General features: G+C 35.1%; 9 protein-coding genes and 1 long non-coding RNA gene across 11 annotated transcripts; 5 read left to right on the top strand and 5 right to left on the bottom strand.

The window, feature by feature from the left end:
• Positions 1–71: 71 nt before the first annotated feature.
• Positions 72–1,713, top strand: ER-ANT1 (endoplasmic reticulum-adenine nucleotide transporter 1). The gene is made up of 4 exons (NM_121746.4): positions 72–253; positions 377–661; positions 749–1,120; positions 1,203–1,713. The coding sequence occupies exons 2-4, from the start codon at positions 398–400 to the stop codon at positions 1,485–1,487; spliced, it is 921 nt and encodes a 306-aa protein (NP_568345.1). The 5' UTR covers positions 72–253; positions 377–397; the 3' UTR covers positions 1,488–1,713.
• Positions 1,714–1,813: 100 nt separating this feature from the next.
• AT5G17390 (Adenine nucleotide alpha hydrolases-like superfamily protein) lies at positions 1,814–3,029 on the bottom strand (the record flags this gene model as incomplete). Its single annotated transcript, NM_121745.2, has 3 exons — positions 2,388–3,029; positions 2,216–2,301; positions 1,814–2,110 (listed from the first exon to the last, which is right to left on the bottom strand). The coding sequence occupies exons 1-3, from the start codon at positions 2,860–2,862 to the stop codon at positions 1,814–1,816; spliced, it is 858 nt and encodes a 285-aa protein (NP_197241.1). The 5' UTR covers positions 2,863–3,029.
• Positions 3,030–3,589: 560 nt separating this feature from the next.
• AT5G17380 (Thiamine pyrophosphate dependent pyruvate decarboxylase family protein) lies at positions 3,590–5,743 on the top strand. Its single transcript, NM_121744.4, has 2 exons — positions 3,590–5,185; positions 5,268–5,743. Exons 1-2 carry the CDS (start codon positions 3,782–3,784, stop codon positions 5,580–5,582), a joined length of 1,719 nt encoding a protein of 572 aa, NP_197240.1. The 5' UTR covers positions 3,590–3,781; the 3' UTR covers positions 5,583–5,743.
• Positions 5,744–5,750: 7 nt separating this feature from the next.
• AT5G17370 (Transducin/WD40 repeat-like superfamily protein) lies at positions 5,751–8,701 on the top strand (the record flags this gene model as incomplete). 2 transcript variants are annotated; one of them, NM_001343495.1, is made up of 13 exons in its annotated part: positions 5,751–5,849; positions 5,949–6,073; positions 6,214–6,357; positions 6,442–6,572; positions 6,727–6,951; positions 7,028–7,188; positions 7,345–7,445; positions 7,634–7,792; positions 7,909–7,964; positions 8,051–8,108; positions 8,183–8,306; positions 8,418–8,528; positions 8,625–8,701. In NM_001343495.1, exons 1-13 carry the CDS (start codon positions 5,783–5,785, stop codon positions 8,699–8,701), a joined length of 1,539 nt encoding a protein of 512 aa, NP_001318582.1. In that variant the 5' UTR covers positions 5,751–5,782. The 2 variants fall into 2 exon arrangements, with proteins under 2 accessions (NP_001318582.1, NP_001330573.1); NM_001343496.1 differs by having other exon boundaries at positions 8,418–8,701.
• A 141-nt stretch (positions 8,702–8,842) lies between these two features.
• AT5G17360 (DNA ligase) lies at positions 8,843–10,219 on the bottom strand. The gene has a single exon (NM_121742.2): positions 8,843–10,126. The coding sequence runs from the start codon at positions 9,880–9,882 to the stop codon at positions 9,355–9,357; it is 528 nt and encodes a 175-aa protein (NP_197238.1). The 5' UTR covers positions 9,883–10,126; the 3' UTR covers positions 8,843–9,354.
• Positions 8,958–9,748, top strand: AT5G02695. Its single transcript, NR_142620.1, has one exon. It is a non-coding gene; the product is annotated as an other RNA (long non-coding RNA).
• A 674-nt stretch (positions 10,220–10,893) lies between the features above and the next one.
• On the bottom strand, positions 10,894–12,004 carry AT5G17350 (uncharacterized protein). The gene has a single exon (NM_121741.2). The coding sequence runs from the start codon at positions 11,647–11,649 to the stop codon at positions 11,098–11,100; it is 552 nt and encodes a 183-aa protein (NP_197237.1). The 5' UTR covers positions 11,650–12,004; the 3' UTR covers positions 10,894–11,097.
• A 1,890-nt stretch (positions 12,005–13,894) lies between these two features.
• On the bottom strand, positions 13,895–14,718 carry AT5G17345 (uncharacterized protein; the record flags this gene model as incomplete). The annotated part of the gene is made up of 2 exons (NM_001343494.1): positions 13,895–13,934; positions 14,381–14,718. 2 exons carry the CDS (start codon positions 14,716–14,718, stop codon positions 13,895–13,897), a joined length of 378 nt encoding a protein of 125 aa, NP_001332050.1.
• AT5G17340 (Putative membrane lipoprotein) lies at positions 14,234–14,878 on the top strand. The gene has a single exon (NM_121740.2). The coding sequence runs from the start codon at positions 14,284–14,286 to the stop codon at positions 14,764–14,766; it is 483 nt and encodes a 160-aa protein (NP_197236.1). The 5' UTR covers positions 14,234–14,283; the 3' UTR covers positions 14,767–14,878.
• A 548-nt stretch (positions 14,879–15,426) lies between these two features.
• Positions 15,427–19,592, bottom strand: GAD (glutamate decarboxylase). Its single transcript, NM_121739.4, has 8 exons — positions 19,276–19,592; positions 18,988–19,192; positions 17,464–17,664; positions 17,171–17,385; positions 16,829–17,082; positions 16,378–16,430; positions 16,119–16,294; positions 15,427–15,981 (listed from the first exon to the last, which is right to left on the bottom strand). The coding sequence occupies exons 1-8, from the start codon at positions 19,359–19,361 to the stop codon at positions 15,663–15,665; spliced, it is 1,509 nt and encodes a 502-aa protein (NP_197235.1). The 5' UTR covers positions 19,362–19,592; the 3' UTR covers positions 15,427–15,662.
• Between the last annotated feature and the right edge of the window lie 2,709 nt (positions 19,593–22,301).

Genomic DNA, 22,301 nt, shown 5'->3' with positions numbered 1-22,301 from the left:
TTCAAATTCGAAATTAAAAAAGGACAAAACCATTTTTTTAAGTAAAGAAAGAAAAAACCAGCCATTGCTCCTGCCCTGTCCTCCACCTCCAGCTTTGAAATTCACAGAAAATGATTATCTCTTTTCTATTTTATTGGCTTCTCAAAACGAAATAACGAAATCGCCTCCTCTTCTTCTCCTCCTCGACCTGGAAATCAATCTTTCGCCGCCGAGTTCTTCTCTCTGCGGCGGAGAATCAATTAGCAATCTCCAGGTTTTTCACTTCAAAACCTTTCCTTTTATTATCAAATTTTGTTCCTTTTTAGCTTTAGGATTTGATATTTCTAGAACCCAGAAGAAACTCTTGCCCATAACATCTCTATATTTATTGGTATAGAATTAGGTGAGGGAAAAGAGGATGGCTTTGATCGGAAAATCCGAGAGATTCTCTGCTGATTTTGTGATGGGTGGTGCTGCAGCCATTGTTGCCAAATCTGCAGCTGCTCCAATCGAAAGGGTGAAGCTTTTACTGCAGAATCAAGGGGAGATGATAAAGACTGGACATCTCATAAGACCTTACACTGGTTTGGGTAATTGCTTTACCAGAATCTATAGAGAAGAAGGTGTTTTGTCCTTTTGGAGAGGAAACCAAGCCAATGTCATACGATATTTCCCTACACAGGTACTACATTCCAAGAACCCTTACTTTAGATCAGCGTGCTGAGGTTTGTGTTAGATTCTTATTGTCACTAAATTTAATTGCTTTTAGGCTTCCAACTTTGCATTTAAAGGTTACTTCAAGAACCTTCTTGGATGTTCGAAAGAGAAAGATGGTTACTTGAAGTGGTTTGCTGGAAATGTAGCTTCGGGAAGTGCTGCTGGAGCAACAACTTCCTTGTTTCTGTACCATTTGGATTATGCGCGGACCCGTTTAGGCACTGATGCAAAGGAATGTTCTGTTAATGGCAAGAGACAGTTTAAAGGGATGATCGATGTGTATCGTAAAACTTTGTCAAGTGACGGTATTAAAGGTCTTTACCGTGGATTTGGTGTGTCAATAGTGGGAATCACTCTTTACCGAGGAATGTATTTTGGGATGTACGACACCATCAAACCCATTGTGTTAGTCGGTTCCTTAGAGGTAATGTCATCTATGTATGCCGTTATTATTTCTTAATCTATAGCAGAAAATAGCTAAAAATGGTTCTTTGATTCCGTGACAGGGAAACTTCTTGGCTAGTTTTCTATTGGGTTGGAGTATTACTACCTCTGCAGGCGTCATTGCTTACCCTTTTGACACACTTAGGAGGAGAATGATGCTTACATCAGGACAACCTGTTAAATACCGGAACACCATTCATGCCTTAAGAGAGATATTGAAGTCGGAAGGGTTCTATGCGCTATATAGAGGAGTTACTGCGAACATGCTTCTTGGAGTAGCAGGAGCAGGAGTGCTTGCGGGATATGATCAGCTTCACCAGATTGCTTATAAGCATTGGGTTCAGTAGTTTTGGACCAAACCCGAAACGATGACAATGAAAGCTGAGCTCAAAAAGAGAAGGTTAGTAAACACCAAGAAGTCTCACTTGCTTTCCAATGTATTGTGTTAATTAACAGAATCTCGGAATCATTAACCGATTGAACCAGCAGAAGATAGGGAAAATTGTTCATAGTTCTTGTGCAGTAACATTGTTATATCAATAATCCAAGAAAGGCCTATTTGATTTTTGTGTACTGGAGCAAGTTTGTTTCATGTATAAAAGATGAAATAGGTGAAAAAATTTTAAAGCCTTATGAATGATACAAACACAAAAGAGGAAAACTTGCGTTGTTGTCAAGCGAGAAGCCAGAAGTTTTTGTGGCGTTTGGTGGTGATTAAGTAACCGCCGAGCTTGCGGTTCTTGGGTTTAACCGCGATTGTCATGCAAGAGGCGTTTTCGAGGCAGTATTTGAGAACACCTTCGTGTCCACGGCGTCTCTTCCACGCCCATCTCTTCAATAGCCTCCAGACCGGAGGTTTCTTCTCTTGTCCAACCACTAAAAGGCTCACTTGTTGTTTCTTTGATTCTTCAACTATCTTCTGCCCTTTGTCTTTGTCTTTCCCCTCTAACCTCCTTATCTCCACTTCTATCTGACATTCATAAAAGAAATCCACACGTCGCCAGAATTTGATCAGAACAGTAATAGTGTAGCTTTCATTATATGTATAAACAATCGAATACCAAGTGTGACTCACCCCGGGTCGTTTCGTTTGGCACAGTTTCTTTAAAGTATGGACCAATTCATCGGTTTTCACCTCGCGTTTTCGGTTCTTCCTTTTACCTAAAACTCAATCCGAAAAACCTCATTAGCCAAACCAAACAAACCTTAAACAAGAAAATTGACAAAGAGGAGAGAAAGAGAAGAACTTTTTCTAAACGGTTTTGCAAAGTATAACAGAAAAAGAGTGTCTTGTGGTTGTAAAGTATGCGTAATAGCCCATTCTAAAGCTCCGGTAGAAGCAAGCGCTTTATCAACCACCACCATTACTCTATTCCCGCCTTCCGCCTCCTCCTCAACCGCCTCAACCGCTGCCACCGCCTCTTTTTTTCCTTCTCCGCCTCCAATGTTAAAGCTCTTGGCATCATCTTGTTCTTTTTCTTCTTCCTCCTCTACAATTACTTTGACTCTTTCTTCTTCCTTATCTTCAACCTCTTCACTTTCATTGTTTGCTTCTTTGGTGTCTTCTTCTCCGGATCCGGCATCATCACCATTTTCGCCTAGAAACTCGATTCTTTGGTCTCTCTCTATGGAACTCGAGTCCGGTTTGAACCTAATCGAAGGTGAATTGATCCGGACTCTTCTTAGACTCAACTTGGCTGATTTCTTGAGCGATCTCGCCATGTTTTTGTTTACAAAAAGAACTCAAATGGGAACCTTAGCATTGGTTCTTGAATGTTTTGAGCGTATGTATACGTGAGGAAATTTTTTGAGAGAGGACGTGCGTGCCATTAAAGATGTTTGATTGTTAATGGTTCCACACGTTGTTGTTTTTTTCTTTTTGTCAAGCTCTTCTGTTTTCTTCATTAAATTAAACGAGTCCAAGTTTATTTGATAAATTGTTAGCTCAATCGATTGTGGAATTCACTACCGTTGGAGAAAAAAAAATTTATTTTGTAGACTCGCAAAATCATGAGAAATCTTTGAGTGGTGCTCTAGTTTTGTCGTGGTCAAAATCATCCACTTTGTGTAAAAGAACAAATCCAAATTTGATTTGTTTTCTTTGCTAACTACAAAACAATTCTAGTGGCAGCCCTCAAGGGTTATACAAGGTCACTTGTTCCAAACCATGAACTCATAAATTTATCATTTTATCACATCCAAATCCAAATTATTGAGAAGATTAGGTAAGTAGGAGTCGCTAGTGACCAAAACCAAAGATATATTTTATTGAATCACTAAATCACAATACCTTTGTAAATTAAGTTATCTGTCATACTACTTTGTTATTGAATAATGTAAGTTGCCAAAAATAAAGAAATTCATGTATAGTTTGGTCGTATAATCAATTTGTTGAGAATTTTACTATTTGCTACGTAGATAACTTTTAAATTAGCAAAACACACATAATTACGTGTACAAGTTTGTAGATAAAATTTTCAGAGAACACACAAAATGCAAATAAAGAAGTCAATAATAGGCTAATAGTAGCATTAATGCAAAACACGTAATCACAGTAAGAGTAAAACACAAATACAAAAGGCTATATAAAGAAACTAAAGCAAGTAGAAGAAACTGAAACTTTGAGCAAATCCAAGAGAACATGGCGGATAAATCAGAAACCACTCCACCGTCAATTGATGGCAACGTTCTCGTGGCCAAGTCACTCTCTCATCTCGGCGTAACCCACATGTTCGGCGTCGTTGGAATCCCCGTCACGTCTCTAGCTAGCCGAGCTATGGCTTTAGGTATACGTTTCATCGCCTTCCACAACGAACAATCCGCTGGTTACGCCGCTTCAGCTTACGGTTACCTCACGGGTAAACCGGGTATCCTTTTAACGGTTTCGGGTCCGGGTTGTGTTCATGGGCTCGCGGGTCTTTCCAACGCTTGGGTTAATACATGGCCGATGGTGATGATCTCTGGTTCTTGTGATCAGAGAGATGTTGGTCGTGGAGATTTCCAGGAGCTTGATCAGATCGAAGCGGTTAAAGCTTTCTCGAAATTATCAGAGAAAGCGAAAGATGTTCGTGAAATCCCTGATTGTGTTTCTAGGGTTTTGGATCGAGCTGTTTCGGGTCGACCCGGTGGGTGTTATCTGGATATTCCGACTGATGTGTTGCGTCAGAAGATATCGGAATCGGAAGCTGATAAATTGGTGGATGAGGTTGAGAGATCACGGAAGGAAGAACCGATTCGTGGATCTCTGAGATCGGAGATTGAATCGGCGGTTTCGTTGCTGAGGAAAGCTGAGAGGCCGTTGATTGTGTTTGGTAAAGGAGCTGCGTATTCGAGAGCAGAAGATGAGCTGAAGAAGCTTGTTGAAATTACTGGAATACCCTTTTTACCAACTCCGATGGGTAAAGGTTTGTTACCGGACACACACGAGTTCTCGGCGACTGCGGCGAGGTCTCTTGCTATTGGGAAATGTGATGTCGCGTTGGTGGTTGGAGCTAGGCTTAACTGGCTTCTTCATTTCGGAGAGTCGCCTAAATGGGATAAAGATGTAAAATTTATATTGGTGGATGTCTCTGAGGAAGAGATTGAGCTAAGGAAACCTCATTTGGGGATTGTTGGAGATGCTAAAACTGTGATTGGATTGTTGAATAGAGAGATCAAAGACGATCCTTTTTGTTTAGGGAAGTCTAATTCATGGGTGGAATCGATTTCGAAGAAGGCGAAAGAGAATGGTGAGAAGATGGAGATACAGCTTGCTAAAGATGTGGTTCCTTTCAATTTCTTGACTCCTATGAGGATAATCAGAGACGCTATTTTGGCTGTGGAAGGACCGAGTCCTGTTGTGGTATCGGAAGGAGCTAATACAATGGATGTAGGAAGATCTGTTTTGGTTCAGAAAGAGCCAAGGACAAGGCTTGATGCAGGAACTTGGGGAACTATGGGTGTTGGTTTAGGTTATTGTATTGCTGCTGCTGTTGCTTCTCCTGATCGGCTTGTTGTCGCTGTTGAAGGAGACTCTGGTTTTGGCTTCAGCGCCATGGAAGTCGAGGTAGTAAAAAGATTTACATACTTATTAGCATAATGTGGAAATTGTCTTTTGTCTGAACTTTTGTCTTTAATGATGATTGCAGACATTGGTTCGATACAATCTTGCTGTGGTGATTATAGTCTTCAACAATGGTGGTGTCTACGGCGGTGATCGAAGGGGACCTGAAGAAATCTCCGGTCCTCATAAAGAAGATCCAGCACCAACATCATTTGTTCCTAATGCAGGCTACCACAAGCTCATTGAAGCCTTTGGAGGCAAAGGTTATATTGTGGAAACACCCGATGAGCTTAAATCCGCTCTCGCTGAGTCGTTCGCCGCAAGAAAACCCGCGGTGGTAAATGTTATTATTGATCCTTTTGCTGGTGCTGAGAGTGGGAGATTACAGCACAAGAACTAAAAAGCTTTGTGGAGAGTCCCTTTAAATAATGTTGAAGTTGTTTGTTGTGAACAAAAAGGATATACGTTTTAGTTTTCTGTTTTTCACTATTGTAAACCGGATCATAAACCGGTCCATTTTAAACCATAATTGAATAAAAACACGTTTCCGGTTCAATTCTTAAAACCTAAAGCTATTTATATGGCGCATGTTAGCCTTTAATGGTGTCTGATGAGAAAGAACACAGAGAACAGAGTCGACTCCAAGTCCGACACAACATGAAACCAGGTCTGAATCTTCTTCCTCGACGGATTCTTCTATTTTCGATTGCGTATCCGAGATTTTGATGTGGGAATTTGGTTTATCTTTGATTTTTTTTTTTTTCAGAACTTCCTGGGTTTTATTACGACGAGGAGAAGAACAGATATTTTCCCATTAAAGGTCCTATCCCTGGTGCAAAGTCTTCTTCTTCTTCAAGAACGAAACAAAAACCCGAGCCAAAGCCTGAACAGGTCAGTTTACTACAAATTCAACTTTTTCAAGTTTATGTAGTAAAGGTCGAGTCTTGCAGAATCAATGAGAATTCTCCAATCTTCTCTAGCTTGAACTTGTTTATGTAAATCAGTGATTAGTTATATGGAAATTGCATCAGGAAACTAATTATCAGAAGAGGACTAAACTAAAAGCATTGAAGCTAGTTTATTCCCGAGAGTTAAATGGCAATGTTATTTCTGTCAACAAGAAGATGTCTAACTTCAGGGACGAGATTCAAAAGACACAAGCTTCTTATCCTGTGGTAATTACCACCTAGAATAACTTAACCTTTTTGTTTCTTATTTAAGAGTACAGAAGACAGATATGAAACATTTCTTATGTTTAGGTATGGAGATACGGATCCACAGAAGACATTGGCGATACCGCTTTGAAACAGTTTCAGGTTGATGTACAAACACCTGTAGGCTTGACCAGAAAGAACATCCTAGTAGCAGGCAGTGCTGGTGGTTGCTTGAGGTATGTATTAGTCAGCTTCTTGGAATTATTGGTTTTTATGGATGTTCAAAACTGGACTATGAAACTTTATGTATTTCCATTTATTGAAGAGTTAGTAGAGCTGTTTAAATTATTTGCAGGCCAACTTATATGCTTTGGAAGTTTTTTTTTGCAGCATTCTAAGAGTTTCCAAAGATAGACAAGTATACGATGGTGTAATCGAGTGTGATCCAGTTTCTGTTCTTCCTTGCAAAGAAAACGATACAGAAGAGAGGGAAGCACCTGAGCATATATTGAGACCTACGCAACCTTGTCTGGTCGCCTTATCTTCTATATCTTCTATTGAGTTAATCGGAAGATCTGATGCATCTGAAAACTCCCACCCCGTAAACCGGGCATTGTATCCTTTAAATGTGTCTTATCTTTTACTCTCGGTCTTGATTTCCCATTTGTAAAACCTTGACATGAGAAAACAGAATAACTACATTGGGATCAACTGGCCGTGGGTCGATTTTTATCTTAAATGTTGCTGAGGAAGTGAACATACTTACTCCGCGAAGCCTCCAAGGGAATGTTTCCTCTGAGTGTACCATTTGGACATCTGATTGCAATATAAGTGGGAGTCATGCAGCTATTGGTACCTTCTCTTTCTTACGATGTTATATTTTTGTCACCCAAGATTTTACTTTATTACAGTTACAGTTATACCTAGAGAGCAAATGCATTTTTCTGTAAATGGACTCGGTTCAAGAATCATATGGAAATTATTAAAAGATTTTTTGATAAATTACAGGTACCGACTTAGGAGCTGGTTTGGTTGATTTGGAAACAGGAGTAGGTTCATACTTTCTTCGAAGCAAAAGCGATGTTTTTGCTCTACAATTTCATCAATCGGTAAAGTTCTCTTAATTCCAAGCTCCGAGATGCATCGTTTTCTAGCGGCTCGATACTGTTTCTTAGTTGAGTATATAACTCCAGCTAACTTGCTGTCTGAACCTCCCTTCTGACAAGTCAAAGTCATGTCTTCATTTTTAACTGAAGGACACATGTATTTATGTTTTGCTTCTACTTCTTTTTCTCAGGGAAACATTGTTCATTGCGGACTCAGAAATGGAGCCATTGTGTCAGTTGATCTACGTGAGAGACCAGGTAGACCTTTTCCAAGGCTCACTAGACACCAGATACGATATCAATCATCGAGTAAAACCGGTCTAACTTCTACAAAGAAACAATGGTTCGAGGTACTGCTAAGATCATGTAACGACTTTGTTCTGGTCACAACTTTTTGTTCTGGTCACAACTTTTCATTTTTTTCTCTTGAGCTTTCCTCACAAGTCACAACATTCTATTTTTGCAGCTCCAAGGAAACATAAACCCGTCTCATGTAATCTATATGCCGTCATCTCTTACATGGTCGGTCCACGACTGAAACCATATATGAAAATCCTCTTTACTTCTTTGTTTTTGTGACTCTATTAATTTGCTCCTTCCTTCTCTAGCCTGAAGACACTAAAAACTTCTGATCAATACTTAATGGCAAGCTCCATGGATGGAACAGTGAGTACCTACTAGCTCTAGCTTCTGCATACACTTACTACGAGATTGACAAAAGCAATTTTTTTCTTTTTTAGATCAAGCTATACGATCAACGCATGGTTAAGAGAGGGGTCGGTGTACAGACATATGAAGGACATGTAAATTCTCATACTCCCATCGAATTTGGCATCGACCCGTCAGAAAGATTTATTTTGTCAGGTAATAAAAGGAACCCTTTGTTCTGAAATCATAATTGGATCTTGGAAAAGCATCAATAGTTTGATTAGATTAAGATGATCTAATTTCATTTTGCTTGGGTGTTTGATTCAGGAGGAGATGACTGCTATACTCGCATTTGGAGTATCAAATCTGGTCAACTTATGTCTGAAAATAAATTCTCCAACTCTGTCCCTTCAGTTGTGTGTTGGTCTGCTGATGAAAGTACTTGCACACTGACCTTTCTCCTGCTTCATAACTTCTTATATTGTTTTTTCTTATCTTTAGTGGAAACAGAAACCTCTTATGTTGGTATTTCAGGACAAAGAGACCGGAAAGATAGCATTGGTCACGGGGCATGGCTTGGATCACGCGAAGCGATATTCAACTTGTTGTAAGAAGGTTTTAGGACAATGGAAGCTGTTGCTAGAGATCATATTCAATAGAATGCAGCAGAACCATGATCTTGAGGATATTAATTTACTTTCTTTTAGCCTTGTAACAGCAATCATAGAATCAGTTGTTTTGAAATTGTAAAGAAGACAAATACGTCTGTTCTTTCTTCCGTTTTCAATGCTAATGAGTTTTGGAATACAAGCTCGTAAATACAACACTGGATTTAGTTAAGCAGCAGACTCAATACCAGAATCATATCAGGAAATGAAAGTTGAACCAGATAACATTCAAACATAAATGCAATGCTCTTTGAAATCAACACTGACTCAAAAACTGATATAATTCTGCAACTAAATGATTACAGCTTTCTCAATGAGGCCATCGTAGACAAAACATTGAACTTACATTGCAAAAACGTGCCAGCGCGAGATCTTTCGGTCATAGTTGCTGTGAAGATGAGTCAATTGTAACTCCAGGATTCATAGTTTGCTTACCATTCTGAATATGAGTAAGAGAAATCCAATCTTCCAACATTCTCGCTTCTGCAGTATCAATGAGGTAGTATCTGTTGACATCAGGCAACAGTTCATCCCTCTATTAGCATTTGGCAGAAACAGGTCACCATATTACTTCCAAAATACGCTTATTTAGCCTCCTAAGACTTGGTTCCTTCTGAAGAAACTTTGTTGAAGAATTTAGTTATTGAAGCTTGCTTTGGGCCTCCAGATTCTACCTTAGAAGAAGCTTTTCCTTTCTTCTTTGGTTTACCTTTAATCTTTCTGTTCCTCTTCACAGGAGAAATACTGCTCTTCTGTGAACTACTCATGCTCTTAAGCTTGTGAAACTGCGATGGCTGACAACTTTCACTCCGCTCTGTTTCACAGTGAATAAACTCCAGTTTCGAAACAAATGCATCGTGGTTACTCGAACTAATTCCATCTCTAGAAGTGAAAGATATAACAGCAGAAACTTGCTCATAGAATTTAGTCTCGTGCTCGTAAAAATTATCAACAATTTCGACTATATTCCTACATGTCCCTCTAATCATATCTGTGACTTGTTCTTGTGTAACCCATTTGGGTAAACAAATCCTAAGCTCTTCCAAAATCGCCTCCTGACCACAAGTCAAATCCATTGAAACCTTCTCATCCAGAGGCTTATTAGATATACTTTGATCACCCATATTACCTTCACTAAGAACACAATTTTCCACTTTTCTAATAACCCAGATTTCTCTTTGACGTAGATTGATTCATCAAGGATTGAACACGATCATCCTAAAACCCTAAATCGTTATTCCGGAAATCACCGGCGCCTGCGAAAAAGATAAAAATTGAACCTTTGCAATAGAAAAGTTGGAATCGTAATACAATTGAAATCTCCGGCGAGAATCTTCCTTCTGGGCACCCACGGTGTTCAATTTTGGTGAGGATCAGAAGGCATTGGCCTCGCCGATTATTTAAATCCCAATACAGAGACCAACGGCGAGCGACGGCGTCGTCGTGTCGAGAAGGCCCAATGGACACGTATTAGTCGGGCTTTAAGAAAGAAGAAAAAATACGTGATTATTGAATTAGTTAATTGATAATAAATAAATAAATGATTTTGCATCCGCGGAAAAACTTAACCGACATGACCAAACAGTCGAACACGATTGATGAAGTCCCAAGTACACACATCTCTACGTGAAAATGACTACTATAATTAGATATATTTAGTCACAGATTCGAATATTATGTTACGAATCAAATCTTGTTTGTTTGTTTATAAATTTATCAATATAAATGGTTTGTATTTTTCATTTCAGAAAAAGTCAATTAGTGACAGTTAGTTAAGTAAATAATTACAGTTTATTTTTAAGATTCAAAAATTTTCTCTCCCAAAGCAACATTTTAACACCAAACTTCTTGATTTCAAATACTCATTTCCTTCAATTCCACCCCGTACCATCCTTCAGTTTTATTATGTTACAAGTTTTCAATGGTTCTGTCTTCTGTGTTACTGTGTAATGCTGATCTAAACTCTTATTTGAAATCACTAAGTTGGGTGTTAAAGAAAAAGAATTATCGTGTATTATACTTTTTTTGAAAACTACACTTGTTGTTTGCTTGAATAACATTTTTTTTCTACTGTCATTTTATAATTTTCATTTTTCTTGGTTGAAATCAAATCCGAAAAAAAAGGCTAAACGAGTGAACCAAGGAATTTGCTTTTCATGTAGACAGACAAAAAAAAATATTGTAAAGATAACATGTTCATTCTCGAATAGTCGAATAATGTCTCTTTCTGTTCATTAATACCACAAAAGAGAAGCCAAGCCACTTGCGCGGAGAGGATTAGAAAACAACAATAGCAAAACATGAAAAAATGTTCGAAAAATGAAATTTCATTTTTAGTTTTAAGACAAAGATTCTTCAACTATAGTTTCTAATTTTGGTTTCTTAGATTTCGAAACTGAGATCCTATGCATAAACTCCGCCGCCGAAAACTCTTCGATATCTTCTAGGTTCAGCTTTGATCCCGCTGAAATCACCTTGACGTCATCTCCTTCCCCGTCCGGCGAAACCCTTCCGTTATTATGACAGTGTTTCACGGCGGCGGAAGAATGATCACTTCCCACGCGGTGGCGGCGCTGTTTCTTAGCAGCTACGAATAACCGAGCCAAATCCGAAGCATTAGCAGCTGACGTGGCACGCGTCATAGGGAAAGCTACGTACACGTGGCAGCCTTTGATTTGAAGGTCGTCATCGGCGGCTAACGGACAAAACTTCCGACCGATCTTTAAAGACTTTGCGTCGACGAGGAAGAAGCTTGGAATCTCCATCATAAGCTCGGCAGCTTTCATCGGCGCGTGAATGTTACGTACTCCACCGTCGGGGAGAATCACTTTCGCCGCCGATGATGATGATGAAGACGTTTTGCTTAGTGCAGAAGAAACATAGTTTCCCATTATATGAAGAAAGATTCGGATTCAAGGAGAGATTGTAGGAGCAAGCAAAAGGTATGAAGAAGTTTTGTTTGTTTGGTTTTTAGGAGAGGATCCAAGAAGAGATGAGAGTATATATACAAGAGAATGTTTGGAGGAAAACAGAGTTATATAAAATTTTAAAAATATTATTTGGTGGAGATAGACAGTTGTGCATATAGAGGTTGACATTATATGGTTGAATCCGCGTATTTGCATTATATTATATTCAAATATGTTAGCCGTGTTTTTCAGAAGTCTATGGTCTCATTAGGTAAATTTCTCTTATCATTTGTTTATCACTTTACTCTACATAGAAGTTATCAGTTGTAAATGGCCAAAACTATTTGATTTTTGTCAATATAAGTTAGTTATGAGTTATGACAAGTGAAAAAAATGTAAGGTTTAACTTTAACGGAAACTTAAAGAATTGTTTTGAATAGTTTGTATATTTTAATAAAGTTTCTGAATGTTGGGTTTTTTCAAAAGTTTGTAAATTTTTTATAATGAATTTTGGTATTTGGTGGTCATATAAACATATATAACTAAAAGCTTATTATTTGAACTTGTGAAAGCTAAATTTATATTTATTTTCAGTTAAGATGGTTTGTTTTCAGTATACGAAAACTTACATTGAATACAAATGAAAATCTAAGTATTTATAATTGACGATAGTTAACTTCGATTAAAATATCAAGTGTGAACTGAAATGAAAGTTGCATAAACACCGATTAAACTAGATTAAGTAGTTAAGATTTAACAACAACATACCACGTACTATGAGTGAAATTAACGGATGCTGAAAGTATGGAAGGACGCAACATAATCTAATAGCATTATTACTTCCAGTTGTTATCTCACAGCAAGTTTGAAATGATAAGATTTATAATAATCACGAATAATTAAAATTAAGATTATAAAATAAGGTTTGTGCCACTAATATAAGTTGCGTGTGGGACCCAGCCTGCGTTTCCTTCGTACTTTCGATTTGGTGATTGCTCTACGGAACCGAACCTTTCCTCTGATTTGGAGGATCCTTTGACTTGGAGATGCGACTGCTCCCTTTATCCATGGGACTCCAATCATTTTTTAATCACTAGTTTATATCAAATTTTATGTTCTGAATACCATTATATATCACATAATCATTATTGTAGAACTAAAGAGAATTTAGAATTCATTGACTAGCTAGCTAGGTTGAAGTCAGACACAAAAAAAACTTGTAATCTTGTATGGTTTAACTTCTGATCTAAGAATTAGCTGCTTATAATATAATTGAATCTTTTATAAACTCTTGACACCAATATTCATTCCGTTATACTACACAATTATATAAAACATTATGGTGTATGTGTTGGTCGTGTGGTAAATATGTCAGGTGATAGTAGAATTATTAGATTCGACGCTCGTTAGAAGAGATTTCTTCTCCTAAAGAAAGAAATTTAATTTGGTGTGAATCTCCTATAATGGAAATATAAGGTTTTCAGAATTGAACTACCAGTAATTAAAAAAAAAGAGTTAAAAAGTTATATAAACACATTCAAACAAATCCTTCGAAGTAAACTTTTTTTAATTGTTTTAGTAAAATCATATGTAACAAAGCTTCAAAATTTAAATTTCAAATAAAAAACAAAGAAAAAAAAAATCTTCAAAACTTGTAATAAAATATGAATCATAGTTTATATACCATGTATCATGCTTGTCAATATTACGAGCTTTTATTAGGATCAACTCAAGAAAACGTTATGCATATATGCACCATCACCCATGACTTGGTAACTATATAAAGTTAATCTAACGTTAGTAAGTGAAATTGTTGCTTAATATATAATATCTAAGCAATGAGGATTGATATATATATATATATATACGATAACAATTAACTAGTACTTCTAGGCTTCTAGCTACTTGAATACTCTTATTACTGCTTGCTAACAATTTTCTTATGCTGAGAGATTTAGTTGCTGGTTGAAAGGAGGTACGACCTTATGAAACAATTCATATATATTGTGCATACTTTTGTGAGATTGATTTTTAATTACTTGTACAAAGAACAAAAAGAATATATTAATTAACGAGATAATGCACTCAACTAAAATGATTCTTGCCAACATTTCCCTTGATTCTGTCAAATTTTGTTGCCACTCGTGATTTTCTCCACTGAGTTTCGTGTGCCAAGAGATCGTCGCAAAATTTCATGATATCTGTTGGAATATCCCAAAATTAAGACTTAAATTCCAGCATATTCTTCTTTAGTGGTAACCCCAAACCTGAAATATAGGGAGCATGCATAAGATATCGATATCAGTTCAATAAAATGACCATTTACTTACTTTTGAAATAAATAAATATCATGATCCGATTATTTAATTTTAGTGAAAAAATATCTCAAATCCACAACAAACATCAAGTATTCAGAGAATATCATCGAGAATATCAGAGAATATTCCAATAATATACATAATTCGATATTATCACCAACCAAAAAAAAAAAACTAAAAAACCCTAATTAATACTTCTATATAAATCCTAACGTCATTTCATCTCAAAAACCATCAAAACCACATTTCTTCTCACTTCACATACTTAAACCTCAAAAGTTTCCTAAAAAATCCAAAAATGAAGAATCTCGCAATTCTTGTTGTTGCCATGATACTCTTCTCAAGCTGTGTCACATCTCAAGTCACAGCAAAAAATGTGGATTCATTTCCATTACGTACTGAAGAGCTCGAATGGTGGCATTACAATCCTTTCTACCCTCACTTTTACCCTAAGCCACATTGGCCATTCCCCACCACCGGAAAGGCTCTCCCACCAATCCCAGCCGGCTTCCACCCGATTCCATTCCATCCACCACCGGTTGTAACCAAATGCTTGGCCGATTGCAAGGATGTAAAAACATGTTTGGCGGATATCGCTAAAGCTTTCTTCACCCGCAAACCAGCTATTGGATTGGATTGTTGCGCCTCCATCCAGAAGATGGATGAAGATTGTGATAAGACTGTCTTTGGAGCCTACCACAACCCTTTCTTTGACTGTGTGGTTAAGCTTCATTGCTCTACCAAAGCTAAATCCACTCCGTCTGCTCCCACTCCAGCTTAGGGTTTTAATTAGGAATTTATTAGAATTAGAAGTACTGATTTCTCTTAGCTAGTTTCTTTCTTTCTTTCTTTTCATTTTAAGTTATGTTTTTTTTTTCACTTTTTATTATGCTTTACTATGTTATTCTTCTAGAGTTTTAAGTTTTTCTTTCTTAATAAAGATATCAGTGCTTTTTATTTATTAAATTTTGTGCATTGTTATTTGTTATCATGCTTACATTTACGCAATTTGGTACAGATCTCATACCACATAAGAAAAAGAAAAGAAAACTTAGAATAAAATTAAAATTAGTTTGTTATATTTTAAAAAATTTACATTTTAGAATACATGTCTATCTATTTACAAGATGGCTATAGCTTTAGAGCAAATACGTTCCCAACCTACCTTGCCAGAGACGAGTGATATCGTGATCTCGATTTATGCGACCTTTACACGTTTGAGTTTACAATCCTAACAACATATTTATATGCAAAACAAACCTTACTAGTTAATCTTGCAAAATTATTTTCATTTTTTAATAATGAACTAATCCAAAATTTGGGATCATTCAGTAATCATTTCAACAACTATTACGTTAAACAACATTGCGCTATCCAAGGAGGTTCTACTAGATCTCTTAATCCTATGTATAATGGATGATGCACAAGGAACAAAAAAAAAAAAACAGATAAACGTATTTAAAAATACGGCAATAATAATAATATCAAAAGATATTACAAATCAAAGTCAAATGAAACTTGGTTCAGTAATAAAGGGAAATGAAACTTACTTCAGCAATAAAGGGAAATGAAACTTGGTTCAGCGATAAAGGGGAATGAAACATTCAAATATCCAAATCAATGCAATTATGCATTATTAATAAAAGTCTTCAAACATTTGAAGTAAATATATTTCGATTAGCAGATACCACTCGTCTTCTTCCTGTCGGCGACAAACTTCTTCCAGCCAGTGATGATATCTCTCTGCTTGTCGATATCGCTCTTCTTCACCGTGACCATCAAGTTATCGCTGTTAGATTCACTCTTCTCTTGTCCAAGTGATATTTTGTGAATCACTCTCGAAGGAAGCTCATCGAGCTCACGCATCACTTTCTCTATATCGATCACAAGTCTCTCAGCGAGTGTTCTCGAGAAATCTTCTCTGATAACCACACGAAGAACAGTGATGTGTTGTGCATTTGGAGGCATTGTGTAGGCCGGCACTATCCATCCATACCTACATATCAAATATTTATAGAGTAATTAATTACATATACATAGTCATTAAATATCTACTTATTTTATGAATCTTTAACCAAAGTTTAAATAAGAAAAGAGTATTTGAAATCTTTTTAGTTAAGACAACTAACTAACCTGCGAAGCATGTCGGAGATTTCGAACTCAGTGTGACAGCTGCTATCTTTCAAGGAGAAAGCGACAAGTGGCACTCCCTCGTCCTTTGAGACGATGTTGAACCTTTCTGTCTTCTCAAGTCCTTCCCTTAGGACGATCATATTCTCTCTGCAATTCTCCATCACATTTCTGTAACCCTGTTTGATACATTTTTATTGTTAAAGTAATGTCTAATTAATTAGCTTGATTAATAAATTTATATAATCGTGGACTGACTTACCTCGTGGCCCAATCGGATAAGTTGGTAGTATTGAGCAATGACTTGACTTGAACCTGCGTTTATTGACAGAAGACTTTTTGAATACGACAACGTTTAATTATGTTTTCCCCAATTTTAATATGGAAACAAATTTGACCTCCCATCCCTTTGATTTTATAATTTACTACCGATTTCTTAAACTAAAGTCAAACAAATTGGAAAAAACAAAAAGTGGAAATAATTTACGTGAAGTTTCCCACAATTGCTTAATCTAATCATAGTGATTGATCAATTACTACACTACTACGAATTAAAAAACGGTGTCGTTTCCGTATTTTAAAATGGAAAGCAATTTGATCTCCATCACTTTGATGGTTAGACTACTTTAGATCATGACTAATAATGAAAAGTCGAACACAAAAGATTAAGACAAGCTACAAAGAAAAATAATAATTAAAAAAATATTAGTTACCTTTGGAGAAATTGAGAGTAAAGGTGGGTTGGTCAGCACCAAGATAATTGATATGGAAGATGAGTTCCTCAGGCAAATCCTCTTTGTTTCTCCAGATCACCCAACCAATCCCTGCGTACACAAGTCCATACTTGTGACCACTCACATTGATACTCTTCACCAAGGGAAGTCTAAAGTCCCATTCCAATTCCGGATACAAAAACGGTGCAATGAATCCTCCACTTGCCGCATCCACGTGGATTGGTGTATCCCATCTATCAAAAACATGCATAGTTGTTTTAATTAACTTAAATATTCTTTATCGTATAGTGTAATCATGTAGACAATCCATTAAGTAATTACCCGGTTTCTTTGTTCTTTTCGACCAAGAGATCGTTCAAGAGTTTAACATCTTCGAATTCTCCATTAAGAGTGGAACCAAGAATGGCCGCAACACAAATGGTGTTCTCATCAACCATATCAACAGCTTGTTGAGGGTCCATCACATAGTATCCTTCACTCAATTTCACTTCCTTAAGTTCAACCTCAAAGTACCTAGCGAATTTCTCCCAACACACCTAAACATTTGAATCGTTATAAGAAAATTGATCAAAAAGATTATGTTTAGTAAGCATCTTTTATTTAGAAAACGTTACTTGAACATTGGCTCCGGTGACAATGTTGGGTTTATCGACGGGTTTGCCTTCAGCTTTGCGCTTGTTCTGCCATTTACGCTTGAAGGCCAAACCGGCCAACATTATGGCCTCCGATGATCCAACGGTTCCTACTCCGACGGCGGTCTCCGCCTCTTCTAACGGTGCATTGAATAGATGTGCAATCATGTTCACACATCGGTTCTGTTTTTTAATATTAAAACAAAAAGAATAAATTAGTGAAACCCACTTGACTAATCATTTTCTGACATCGAGATTGATGCTTAATACAATATTCTTAGTGGACAATAAACAATGTGACAGATGTGAAAGCAAAACTAAGATTAATGCACACACTAAGTCGTGGAGATAAGTCCTATTGTCATAAGACTCATAAACAATACTATTCTATAATCCAACATGGTATCATGTTTTAGCTTTTGATGTAAATAATTACGATCAGATACTAGTTGGCAAAAAAAAAAAATATGCTAGAAAATTAGGTCATTTTTTAAGTTTTTAATTTGAAACACGAGAAATCTAATAATTTCAAACCATAACCGATATTTCATATTGTCTTCCTTTTATTTCCGTTATGGCCCAATAAAAATATATCATTAGTTAAAAGTATCTAGCTATCAATTCGCATATTAGTACTGTAGGACCAATTATTAAGATTAAAGGAAGTCCTCACAAAATAACTCAACTACAATGGATGGTATTTGCGGAAATAAGGTAGTACAAATATTCCCCCTAATTACTATAGCATAGTCCATATTATCCTAAATTTGATCAACACAGTCACACACCATTGAAAAAGTCAACATAGTAGGTGTCCATTTAAATACGCATGGAAATCAGATTCCATGATAAAGCATCTTATTAATGAATGATTCAAACTAATAACAGTATCAAATATTTTTAAGAAACTAAGTTTTTTTTTTTTGTTAATAAGAACCTTTTTTTTTGTGCAAATTATTGACAACCTTAAGACTTTAAAAAGACCCTCATAAGTCACCGGCTAGTATTTCCGAGATCCAACCTCCCCCAAAAACAAACTGTACTACGTAAACGGAAATAAAGTAGTATTAAATTATACCCTCTAATACTATATTATTCAAAATCACCCAAAGTCGATTACCCGATCAACACAACCATACAAGAAAATCAACAACGTTGGCATACATATATATATATATATATATATATATATATATATATATATATATATATATATACTTATACACATAGAAAAAGATTAAAAGAAAAGTTTTCTTTTTGAATAACAAAGCATCTTAATTATGAATCATACTGATTAATAATGGTCTATAATCTCGATCCAGAATATGAATGGCCGGGTCATTCAAACATTTGAGTTTATCATAACTCGACCACATTCTATCACAAAGTCGTTTGGAAAAAAACAATCTAAAGATTCTATAAACATTTTTCTCCATACATAAGCCGATATATATAGTTATGATTAAATCTCGTTTTCAAAAAGTCATGACTTAGAACTATATATACCTGAAGTTCGGTGGTGACGGGGTACTCGTCCATGTCAACATAGTTCTTGTTGATGGAGGACATGATGAGTTTATCACACTCAGGCTCCATCCATGTCGTCACAAAGGAGGCTAAGTTCAACCGTGGATTCCCGTCAAGCATCAGCTCGTCGTTGATGATCTGATACGCCGCTTCCTTAGGAATCGAGTTTTCCGGCATCTTGAACCTGATATCTACGTTTTTAGCCCTCCATTTTTATCGAAAATATAGAAGTATAATGTGATCAAGATTGTGTTATATTTTTTGTACCTAGGAAGTGAAGTACGGACGTAACGTGATGCGAATGTGGAGTGGACGGAGACGTCCGACTCCGATACGGCGTGGGAGAGCACCATCACGGAGATGAGAGAGAGAGAATACCAGGAGATGATGATAAGAGAGAGAAAGTGAGATCGAGGAAAGTGATGTATGGGAATGGAGGATGATGAGAGACACCTTTATATGGGTTTTATATCAATAATCAATGATATTGAATGGTTTGCTTGGGGAATAATATAAAAGAATTTTCGGAAACTTCCTTTTTGTGAATATTTCTTCCCAAGCCCTAAACTTTGTTTGAATTAGAGAATAATGCCTCTAGTTTCGTTTTCAGTTTTAGACTTTGACCCAATATCTTTTTGAGAAGTGTTATTTCCAAGTTTTTTTTTTTTTTTTTTTTTTGGCAAACTTCCAAGTTTAGTTTATGTTTCAAACTCTGTATTAGATTCATAAAGGGTCATGAATCGTATGACAGCACATTGAAAACACGGTTTCTTTTTCTTCTTCTTGTTTTTGATATTCAACGATTTCTAAAAAAAGACTACACGGTGAAAGTATTCAATGGTAAGTAAAATAATGAATGGGATCCGAGGAAAAAAGAAGCTTTACATGAAATTTATATGCATTGAATTGAATATTGACTATGTGATGTGAATAAAAAAGACTTCTCAGAATTTTTTCTTACCTAAAATTTCTTATAAGGCCAAATGTTTGTTTAAATTAGCGGAATATCTAGTTTTTTCTTCATACATTAGACCAAATGTTTTTAATTTGTTAATTTACACCAAATGTTTGCAAATTTTTTCAATGTTAGAAGTCATAATGTATAGGGAAGGTGGCTATTGTAGTCATAATGTAGTATGCGAATTTGTTTATCATATATTTTCGTAATTTACTACATCTTGCGTAGTGCAGAGTTGATGTTTGTAATAATATATTTTACTGACCTATTATATCCAACTAAGAACTAACTGCAATTGTTATTATGTATAGTCTCTATTATTGAGTCCTAATGCATCACATAATTTTCTAATTTTTCATCTTTAATTTTTTAAAAATCAAAGACTATATCGACATAATTAAAAAGTGCACTATTTTATATTCCATGATCTAAAAGCTTATAAACATGTATTCATATTGTAAATCGTGTGATGAAATGTATATTTATGTAGACATTAAAAAATATAGACATTTGAAATGAAGTTATATAAGATGTTAACTGTGACAAAAAAAAAGGTGAAGTTAAGATTAATCTAGTGTTAGAAGAAATCAAAATCATTTGAATGTGTTCTTTTTTTCTATTATATACTGGTCTACCTATATATGATGGCTAGCTATGACAAAAGAATTAATAAAATATGAATTTTAAAATAGTATGACATATATTCCATGTGCACCTAATCATACAAGAAAGAAAACATTATGATACTAAGAAAATTAAAATAAATATACTTAACATGTGACACAACTCAATATCAGAAGAATGATTTAGCATCGTTAATTTGAATATGTACAATAACTAGAACATAAATAGAATTCGTAGACACAACTTCATATTAAATTTTCTATTTTTTCCAAGATGTTAACAAAGTTACATATTATTCTATTTTATCATTTTTAATATACTTTATCTTGTAAAAATTGAAAACCTTTAAATAATTTTGTTATTTGTTATGACTACGTTTTGGAAACTTTTATTTTATTTTGATTTGTTATGACTATGTGGTTATATTCAATGAGTTATAATATATTATACTCCACAGTTTTGCTCAAATATCATAACATTAACAAATCAGGGTATCCTTTGGTTTATCTTTGACTTTTAGGTTTGTAAATGATAAATGACAAATGATATATAAAAAAGCCAAAGTTTTGTTTCATTTGCTTCTCTTTATTTGTTTATATATTTGTTTTCGAAATATTACATATAAAACATGATATCACATACAAACTCACATCATAGCTTGGTAATATCACATAAGCAAAAGGTAAAGGATTTCAAATTCTTCATATTTAATAGTTCATTAGCTTCCATCTCAATAAAATTAATTTGATTTCATATTCTGCTATTTCAAATGGATCAGTAAATGCATAGACTTATTACATAATTCAAGATGAGAGATCATGTTAACTATTTTTTCCATCTTGACCAATGAAGATAAAACATCCTTCTTAATCCTATCATATAATATATATATACTCTCTCAAACACAGTTATTTCCTTTATAATTAATATCTTTCAAAAATCAATTACAAGTAGAAAAACAATTATTAAGTTTAAAACATAGTGCAAACCTTTTCAATGTAGTAAAAATATTAGAAATAAACTCTACCAAGAATTAATACAATATATAAAAATACTAGAGTTATATTTCACTTAATATATTTATTGATAACTTTATACAATTATTAATTATTTATATTGTAGAGACCATATGTTTATATATGATTTTGAAAAAAAATATTATTTTATCGATTTATGTCATTTTTACACTGGTCCCAACTTGGAACAGAAAGAATTTATTAAAATTATAGAAGTTACTAATTTATGAGATAGAATATTAATTTATAGAGGTTTTGTTCCATTTTCAAATAAGTAAGTGAGATTAATTTTTGAAATTGCAAACATGTAATAATGTAAAAAAACAACTGTTATTTTGGTCTATAATATTTTAAGAAAGCTTGTGAAATGTGAAAACACATATCTTGATCTTTTAAAAATTACTTCTCATATATATTGGATTCTCCTCTTCAACATCCAACAACATATTTGAGCGCTTTTTTTGTTACAAACTAGCTCGAATCATATATGCAAAAAAATTTTGTTCTTACAATATAAATGATCAGATGATTCACCTTTTTTTTGTTTCACCTAGGATCAAACAGAGGTGATAAGAATATTAGGTATAAGATTTGATCTTATAATTATGTTTTTCATAAAAAAGTAAAATTAATGTAATAGTGACATATGTGAACTATTTTACAAAGAGATGTAGTTTAGCTTTTAGTTTGTGAGG

This window comes from Arabidopsis thaliana, chromosome 5 (assembly GCF_000001735.4).
Source record: "Arabidopsis thaliana chromosome 5, partial sequence".
Classification (NCBI taxonomy): Eukaryota; Viridiplantae; Streptophyta; class Magnoliopsida; order Brassicales; family Brassicaceae; genus Arabidopsis; species Arabidopsis thaliana.
Note: the sequence above shows the minus strand (reverse complement) of the source record. Positions and strands in the feature narration are given on the sequence as shown.

Coding starts and splice junctions, on each gene's coding strand:
- GAD (NM_121739.4), bottom strand. CDS start 19,361: ATGGTGCTCTCCCACGCCGTATCGGAGTCGGACGTCTCCGTCCACTCC. Junction 16,295..16,377: donor TTATCCGATTGGGCCACGAG/GTAAGTCAGTCC, acceptor TGTATCAAACAG/GGTTACAGAAATGTGATGGA. Junction 15,982..16,118: donor ATCTCCGACATGCTTCGCAG/GTTAGTTAGTTG, acceptor TTTGATATGTAG/GTATGGATGGATAGTGCCGG.
- AT5G17380 (NM_121744.4), top strand. CDS start 3,782: ATGGCGGATAAATCAGAAACCACTCCACCGTCAATTGATGGCAACGTT. Junction 5,186..5,267: donor TCAGCGCCATGGAAGTCGAG/GTAGTAAAAAGA, acceptor TGATGATTGCAG/ACATTGGTTCGATACAATCT.
- AT5G17350 (NM_121741.2), bottom strand. CDS start 11,649: ATGGGAAACTATGTTTCTTCTGCACTAAGCAAAACGTCTTCATCATCA.
- ER-ANT1 (NM_121746.4), top strand. CDS start 398: ATGGCTTTGATCGGAAAATCCGAGAGATTCTCTGCTGATTTTGTGATG. Junction 662..748: donor TACGATATTTCCCTACACAG/GTACTACATTCC, acceptor AATTGCTTTTAG/GCTTCCAACTTTGCATTTAA. Junction 1,121..1,202: donor TGTTAGTCGGTTCCTTAGAG/GTAATGTCATCT, acceptor ATTCCGTGACAG/GGAAACTTCTTGGCTAGTTT.
- AT5G17360 (NM_121742.2), bottom strand. CDS start 9,882: ATGGGTGATCAAAGTATATCTAATAAGCCTCTGGATGAGAAGGTTTCA.
- AT5G17340 (NM_121740.2), top strand. CDS start 14,284: ATGAAGAATCTCGCAATTCTTGTTGTTGCCATGATACTCTTCTCAAGC.